This window comes from Malania oleifera, chromosome 9, assembly GCF_029873635.1.
Source record: "Malania oleifera isolate guangnan ecotype guangnan chromosome 9, ASM2987363v1, whole genome shotgun sequence".
NCBI lineage: Eukaryota > Viridiplantae > Streptophyta > Magnoliopsida > Santalales > Ximeniaceae > Malania > Malania oleifera.
This window is the reverse complement of record NC_080425.1, coordinates 78828166-78837486: the sequence shown is the minus strand read 5'-3', so window position 1 is coordinate 78837486 and position 9321 is coordinate 78828166. Positions and strand designations below refer to the sequence as shown.

General features: G+C 37.2%; 1 protein-coding gene across 1 annotated transcript; it reads right to left on the bottom strand.

Annotated features, from left to right (window-relative positions):
- Positions 1-7843: 7843 nt before the first annotated feature.
- Positions 7844-8443, bottom strand: LOC131163522 (uncharacterized). The gene has a single exon (XM_058120115.1). It carries the CDS (start codon positions 8441-8443, stop codon positions 7844-7846), a length of 600 nt encoding a protein of 199 aa, XP_057976098.1.
- Positions 8444-9321: the final 878 nt, after the last annotated feature.

Here is a 9321-nt window from a genome sequence, read left to right as displayed (position 1 = left end):
CTTCATTAAAGAGGAAGACCAATTTTGATTCCCTAATTAAAATGCCTTCCATAACCAACGGAAAGACTAAATTACCCACATTGATGAGAGGGGCAGTTACAAAAGCATATTCCAAAACCCCCAAATCAATGTTCATAAAGCCTAAAGTAACTCCCGCAAGTGTAATACTGCGCTCATAAATGTCAGATCTGTTGGAATTGGTGTATTCCCAAGAGGGGGTGAATTGAAATTTTAAAAACTTCTTCCTAGGTTAAATTAGATATCAGTAATACACAACTTAGGGTCTTTCTATGCAATCTCAAATGCGCAGATAAATATAATGTGTGAAAATTAAATCATGCGCAACATTCACAATAAATCAAATATAACATACGTGTGAAGGAATATAATGTGCTGGAAATTAAAAGTAGACACACGATATGTTATCGGGGTTCGACCATTACTGTCTACGTCCCCGCCTTAAGCTCACAAGTAAGAGGATTCCACTATGGCTCACTTAATGGGTGGAACCAAATACAACACCTTACATGGCTAGTCACCCTCTTCCGACCATACGTTGGGAATACGGTGGATAATCAAATATTGTGTATAAAGAAATGCTTCTAATACAAGCAGATGTGTACAACAATTACAGCCCAAAATACACTCACGTATGATATGAAAATAAGTTCAGTGTGAGAATGGTGATTTTTCTCAAAATAACTTTTCGAAATCTTTGAGTAAAATGTATGCAGTGAATATTTTAAAGATTCAACCCCAAAAGATCTCTTCCCAAAAGATTTTCAAAAACTTGTTCAAAGGAAGTTAGGGTTTTTGTTTTCTAATGATCTTACAAAATAATGTATATCAATGTAAGCACAAATGTAAGAAGACTTTCCCAGGACAAAGTATATTATGGTATATGTGTGCTCAAGTCTTTCAAAGATTTAACCAATAAAAGTTTTCCCCAAAATATTTGTCAAGGAAAATTAAGTGGGAAAAACTTGAAGGCAACTCTCAAAATGATTTTCAAACTTAAAAGCTTAGGAGAGAGTAAAAATACTTTACAAAGAATGAATGCCCAAAAATAAGACTCTTTCAACAATCACTTTAAGACAATCGATTTGCAAGCAAGGGAGTGAAAGAACAAATCAAGACTCTTGAAAATGATTTTGAAATTTATGAGAGTAAGAGAGTATGAAAAATAAGCTTTGAAGATGAAAAATATTGTAATAATATTTGAGAATAGTTTTTCAGTTACTCATCTTACTAATTGTGAGTAATGAGGGGTATATATTGATATTAGGAAAAATATGATCGTTGGGGACATAACGAGAAATTTAGGAATTGTTTAATTATATTTAATAAAAATTAATGCTGTTTAACATGTGGTAAAAATGTCCAACCAGAGAGGTTTCGGTCGACTATATTTTTTGTTTGGTCGACCCAATTGCCAAGTTCAGTTGACTGAGGCACTTAAGTTTGGTTTAAGACGATTTTGAAAGCATTCGAGGTTCAATCGACTATATTTTTAAGTTTGGTTTGCTATTCATATGATTTGGTCGACTTAAATCAAAAATGAACTAGAGGTTCAGTCAACTGAACAGTTGGATGTCATACACGAGCCAGTTTGGTCGACTATGGAAGGTGCATTCAAAACCATTTGGTTGGCTAAACCTTGGTCAAATTGTTGACCTTTGAGTGGTTCGGTGGACTGAGCTCATGAATATACACAGATGGGTTCAGTCGACCGAGACCCTTTCAAATTTTATTTTAAGTCCAAATTCTTGCTAAAGTTTACCCCTGATACACATGGTATGATTTGTAAGATAGAAGGGATTTGTGCAAGTGATTGTGTAGGGACCTAGGGTCGATCTAAGGTGATCCCTAAGGTCAATCTATGGTCTTAAGCTTGCATCCACATCAAGCATGTCATGCAATTATTACAGACCAAATTAAAATAAAATGTAATACAATTGAAAGTAGATGTCTTCTTCTTCTTCTTCTTCTTCTTCTTCTTCTTCTGTTTTGCTCTTCAAGCCTTATGGAATACGCCAAGATGTATAATCTTGAGATTCTTCTGGCTTCCATTTTCATTTTACCTCATGTGCATGTTAAAATATATTCCTCTTCACACACTAAATGTATACATGAGATACAGACGCTTTGTCAGTATCAAAACAAGGATCAGACTCAAAAAGTCAACAAGATCACAAAAGGGTCAAACTCCCCAACTATAAAAGGGGGACATAGGGAAGAGGTAATATCATATCATTGATACCTATTCTTTTACTATTGCAATTAATCTCTTAATGAGTCCCTTACTCAGGCATCGGAGTGATCCCCCAAAGTATTTCTCGAGTCCTCCAAGCCATCCTTACCTTCTCTTTTTCAAATGGTCACGATCAAGGAATGTCTCCAAAGATCGTTCAATTTCATTCAGCAACAGTTGGCGCCATCTATGGGAACTTCTTGAGAGGTTCTCTTTTTCAATCCTTGAATCATGACCACATCAAATAACTCAAATTCAGAGCTTGCTATGGGTGACCAATCACCGCAATCCATGCACTCCGCACTATGTGAAAATTCCGACGTGATGAAAGGTGAGTTCCTTGCTTTCCAGAAAAGGATGGAGGACATGTTTAGTATGATCCTACAATAAAAAAGGATTATAAGGAACTTGTTCCCCACCTTAACCAAGTAGTTCTTGAGTCACTTAGGAAGGTTGCAGTCCCACCAAAGATTGATGATAAGGCTGATCCCGCGAAGAAGGTAGAGGATGCGAATAGTGTGGGAATTAAAGAACAATGATCCAATGAACAGGAGAAATGGTTTAAAAAAGTTGACTAGTTGGAGAAAATGATGAAGGAATCTCATTGCAACCCATACTTTGGGGAGTCCTTGTTGAAATCTTCAAATCGGCCTTTCACTAAAGAGGTAATGAATGTTCCCCTACCTAGCAAGTTTAAGATGCCGAGTGTAGAAGCTTGTCCGATCCTGTCAACCATTTGGATACCTTTAAAGCGTTCATGCAACTACAAGATGCACTAGATGCAATCATGTGCCGAGCATTTGTAGCCACTTTAAAAGGGAATGCCAGGACATGGTATCAGACCTTGAAGCTTGGCTCTACCGATTCTTTTTTTGAAATGGAGCAGCAGTTCACTAGATGCTTTATGAGCAACCGAAGGATAGCAAAAACTTTAGCTCATCTGATGAGCCTTGTTTAAGTAGAAATGGAAACATCAAAGAATTTCATGCATCGTTTCGTTAAAGCAACCCTGGAGATTCGAAACTTAGATAACAGAGCAGTAAGAGTAGCCCTAAAAATAGCACTCCAGCGAGGGGATTTCTTAAATTCACTAGGGAAGAAGCCCTTGATCAACATGGGAGAACTGATGACTCGCACCTAGACATACATCAACCTAAAATAGGTGATGACCACAAGAAGGAGCCGAACCGACCCGAAAAGGAAGGGTCCAACTGATGAGTACCGCTCATGAGGCTTGAAGACAAGCCCACTTGACGAGCCCAATTCATGAGGCAAAACAAAGAATGAGCACTACTTAACAGAATGACCCAACCAATGAACACTACTCATGAGGCCCAAAGACCAACCCACTTGATAAGCACAACTCATGAGGCAAAACAAAGACTGAGAACTGCTCACCAGAATGACCCAACTGATAAGCACTGCTTATGAGGCCCGAAGACTAGCCCACTTGATGAGCATAACTCATGAGGCAAAAGAAAGACTAAGCGCTACTCATAAGTACAGCCTAACTGATAAGCGCTGATCATGAGACCCAAAGACCAACCCACTTGGTAAGCACAGCTTATGAGGAAAAACAAAGACTAAGCACTACTCAGCAAAATGACCCAACCGATGAGCATTACTCATGAGCTCCGAAGACTAACCCACTTGATGAGCACACCTTATGAGGCAAAGCAAGGACCGAGCGCTACTCAATTGATTGGACTAACTGACAAGCACCACTCATAAGGCTTGAAGAAACGACCCAACTAATCAACAAAACTCATAAGGTTTGAAGAAATAGCCCGACAGATGAGCACAAATCATGAGGCTTGAAGAAACTGGCCAACAAATGAGTACTACTCATAAGGCCTAAATAACTGCTCAAAAGATGATCACAGCTCATCAATTCTGAAGAAATTGCCCAGCAGATGAGCACTGCTCACGAGGCATGAAGAAACTGCCTAGAAGATGAGCACTACTCATCAAACCTAAAGAAACTACCCAGCAGATTAGTACTGCTCATTAGTCTTGAAGAAACTACCTGGCAGATGAGCACTACTCATCAGGCATAAAGAAACTACCCAACATATGAGCACTGCTCATCAGGCCTAAAGAAATTGCCCAGCAGATAGGCACTTGATGGGGAGCAGCATGCATTGCCCTTTTCTTTTGCAGATGTTATATTTGATTTATTGTGAATGTTGCACATGATTTAATTTTCGCATATTATATTTATCTGCGCATTTGAGATTGCATAGAAAGACCCTAAGTTGTGTATTACTCATATCTAATTTAACCTAGGAAGAAGTTTTTAAAATTTCAATTCACCCCCTCTTGGGAATACACCAATTCCAACAGATCTGACATTTATGAGCGCAGTATTACACTTGCGGGAGTTACTTTAGCCTTTATGAACATTGGTTTGGGGGTTTTGGAATATGCTTTTGTAACTGCCCCTCTCATCAATGTGGGTAATTTAGTCTTTCCGTTGGTTATGGAAGGCATTTTAATTAGGGAATCAAAATTGGTCTTCCTCTTTAATGAAGATACTTTTGGGGTGTATCAATTGTAGTTGATTTGGATAATTCACTCGCAACATTTGATGACTTTGATAATCTCGCCATAAGGAGTGATGTTGCTTGCTTTTAACTCATAAAGTGTGGGTTAGTTTGGAAAAAAAAAAAAAAAAATTGACCTATGCAAGCTTGTAATTAAGCCAATAACCTAATTAATTTGCCATTGCGCACAAGTTTAGGATCTTGTTAATGTGGTCATGGCTTTTCCTTTTGGAATAATGGCGGCTTCCTAGTGCATTGTTTATAGAGTAGCCTTGGATCTTGCTTGAAAATAATTCCCACAAATGGCCAATTGAAAATGTTTAAATTCTAATAGATAAATAACATAAACTTCCATCTTTAACCTTAGTCTTTATGGATTCATTGCAAAATAAATTGATAAAAAAATGTATTTTGGTGATGTCAAACTAATTAATGTCTTGCTCAATGTATCTCTCCTTACACTTTTTTAAAGGAAGAAATTCAAAGAGTGCATACCTTGGTCGTGGGGTTTCTTACTCCTAAGATTTTATCCTCGTGTTGTTTTCGAATCATGAGTGAGGATCTACTTTCATTATGGTGGTCACTAATGTCAACTACTATAGAAGTGTACAAATTGTTTCAATTTAGTGTTTCCCTAATTAAATACCTAGGCTATAGGGCAAAGGTCAGTCTCACATAAGTCATCTAGGTCAATTATAGTTTACCTTGACTTCATTAGGATGAGTTATCCTCTTGTTGTTTTAGAATCATGAGTGAGGAACTACTCTCATCATGGTGGTCGTTGATGTTAACTACTATACAAGTGTACTAATTATTTCAGTTCATTGTTTCCCTAATTAGATGCCTAGGCTATAGGGCAAAGGTCAATCTAACGTAGGTCATCTAGGTTAGTTCTAGTTTACAATAACTTCATTAGGATGAGTTATTCTAATTAGGTCAGGGCTTAGTTTGTTATTACCTTCATAAAAAACTCCCAATGCCATTGCGCGCCACCAAAACCACCACTAATACTTAAAATAACAACCAATCCAAATCCCAATTGTGGACTAATAGCATTCTGTAGAGAATTTACTATCAAATTAAAGAGATTTGAATTCATGACTTTTTTTTTTTTTTTTTCTTTTGCTTTTTTGTCTTCCTAACTTTTGGAATGCTTGTGTATTAGTTGTGAGGAGGCTACCTCATTAAAAAGAAAAGAAAGGCCTTTTCTTTCCAGATGATAGGTTTTTAATGTTTGGAAAAGTTGGCTTAGGAATTGGTTATTATGGAAAACAATAATTTTTTATTTTTTTGTTTTCTATTTTCAAATAAAAAAATTTCTATATATCAAATCTAGAAATAATAAATAAATAAATAAATCTTCCAACTTTCTTACGTAAATTTGAAAAATTTTAAAACAACGTGGCATTTTTGTAATGATATCTACAGGAAATTTAAAATAGAAGGTAAAACTACTTTTGGCTTGTGAACAAGGCCTAATTTTTTTTTTTTTTCTCTCAAATTTCTAATTTTTCTTTATTTTCAAAAATATATTTAATTAAAATTCCTTGTATAATTAAAGGATCTCATCAATTCACAAAAATAATTTAGTGCATGGAATGGAAGAGCTAATACAATAGATAAAAAAAGTTACTATCCTTTCCACGTCATCTTCTCTTGAGAAGAAATTTAAGCCTTAGAAATGAAAGTGACCGCATCAAATTAACATTACATTATTTTATTTTTTTTCATATTTCTTAGTCCATCATTAAAAATGAGATACATCATAAAAATCACATACCGTAACGTACCAATCAAACCTTAGGGTAGGAAGTTTTTTCGAACTAGAAATAATAACTTAGTGATTCACATAGGCAAAAAATAAATAAATAAATAAATAAATAAAGACTATTACATAAATACATAATATTTTAAAAAGTTTACAGATCCTAACCGGATATTTAGCTCAATCCCCTATATGTATTATTGTGTCAATTGTGATGTAGAGAAAACTAGCATAGAACATTAACGTACATTTTCGCGTGAATCATCATGAGGTCGATCCGTTTGGTATGTAAATAGAAGAAATAGTATCATGAAATTAGACTTAATGCTCAAAAATATGTTCCGAAAATATCTTAACACACAGAATAGGTGGGACCCACTTACGTCTTTTGCTTGCCCTAAGTAATGGGTACTCTACCCCGATCACATATTTTCAAGAAGACAAGTATTTACTACAGTCTAATTGTGTAGGCCGCGAGTGTTATTATTAATACTACCTCGTTTTATTTAAATTTTTTTGTATATAATTAATATTTATATGCTGCAAATAATCTTCCAAATTCGAGGGAGATGAAGGCCCATGTGACGCTCGCACCCTTTCTTTATTCCTTTTTCTTTTTTTAATTTTTTAAAATATAAAAAAAATACCAGAGAAATTGCCCTTGGATTGTTCCTCGTAACGGGAATAAATAAATAAATAATAAATATTCATTAATTGTGGATCCAAGGAATCACGAGAAATATTCAAGGAAAGCTCCATGAACCACCCCCCAAAGGGAAAACCAAAAGAAGAAAAAGAAAAGCAAGTAAAAAAGATGCTGTTAATAATGAAACACATAGAATACACCTGACCCTGCCTTGAAGTAACCACTACTCTCCCTTTGTGCTTTACTTACTCCCCTCCTCCTACTCCAAAACACCATTCCATACCTTAATCTTTAAGGTACAACACTCCCTTCAATTCCTTTACTACATTCAATCTTAAAACACCAGGGCTCACACAAACCTTATTCATGAACAAAAACTAAAAAGTTATTCATAAAAGTAAGAAGTAATTACATTGAATTGAATGATTGTGTCATACAGAGAAAACTCGGATAAAATAAATTTCATAATGCGATCCATAAAAAGAGATAACATTAGAAAAAAAAAATGCATTATCAACATAGGTTAAGAAGAGTAATCAAATAGGCTTTTATTGTTTGTGAATTCTAAGAAGATCAATCCAACATGCACCCACCCTTGTCTGGTCATTTGTTACTGCATGAACCCCCCAAAAAAAATATTAATTTAATTCCATTATCTTCTGCTGCTTGAGCTCATTGTAGAACTTCCGTATGAACTCCTCCGCCGCCTGGTCCACGCGGCTGTCCCCGTCGGCGTCCCTCAGCGGGAACGGCGAGTCCGTTATCCTCAGCTGCCTTACCACCGCCGGGTTCTGCCCCAAGCCCGGCAGCTGCATCAGCGGCGAAGCCTCCGCAGAGCCGCCCGCGCCGCCGTTGAGCATCTCCAGCACCGCCTTGACGAAATCGTCGTCGGCGGTGGGCGGCGCGTGGGCGCACGAGAAGAAGTGAGAGTTGTGGTGGCCGTGGCTGCGGCGGCCGCGCTTGGCGAGATAGAAGGGGAAGTGTTGGGAGGGGCCAGCGGGGCTGTTGCTGCAGCTGAACTCGTAGTGGTCGGGAGGGGTGGCGGCGCCGTCGTGGGAGCGGCAGGCTGACGTAGAAGCTTCGTGGTGGTGGTGGAACATGAGGTTGCCGATGGCCTTGCCGGCGATCTTGCTTCGCTTCATGATGAGGTTGAATTCGAGCATGAGCTTGCGCTTTGAAATGCCCTTTCGTGCCATGCAGTACACCACCCGCATCACGCTCCATATTCTCTTAGCCATCTCTGGTACGTTTTGTTCCATTTTTGGTTCGTACGAAGAGAGAGAGAGAGAGAGAGAGAGAGAGAGAGAGAGAGAGAGAGAGGAGGGAGGGAGGGAGAGGGAGAGATGGGTTGTGATTGGCGAAGATGAGAGGCAAGAGAGGGGATGATATTTAAAGGGGAGGAGGGGAAGGGAGAGGGCAAGGACATGGGATTGTACTTGGAAGCGGGCTAGAGTGGCACATTGGTGCACAGGCCTTTAATTTGCTTTTTCTTTTCTTTCCAGTTATTTATTCGTCTATTTTATTTTAGAAAAATGGGTGTGATTCAATCATTCTGGCTAGTAGGGTGAGGCCATGTGAGCCCAGCGGTTCATTCTTTATCTCATGAATGGTTCTATTTTGAAGATTTTATTTTATCCAGCAGCGGATTGAAAGGGGAGGATGGCCAGGTGAATGCATCTGCTCAGAATGGGTGGGTGTTCTTTTTGATATGTGATTCTTATGGGAAGTTGAATTGTTAAAAAAAATATTTATCAACATTTTGTGGGCATTATAGGATCTAGAAGGTCTTTTTAAGACCCATCTTGTACTTAGAAAAAGTTAAGAATTCATTTGGAATATTAAAAATATTATATGTGTTTGTTCTTGTCTTGTTTGGATTAAGGATTTTATTTATGAAAAGAAAAATAAGAAGAAAATGTGTTTTCTATTTTATTTTCTCTCTCAATCAAATAGTATCAAAAATAAAAATTTGATGTAATATTAAGAAAAAAAATATTATTCTTGTGTAAAACCAAAGGTTTATTCATTGTTTTGTTGCATATTTTATTTTCATTTTAACTTTCTTCTATGATGATCTCAATTTTCAATTTTTTTTTCACCTTTTATTTCTTTCCTT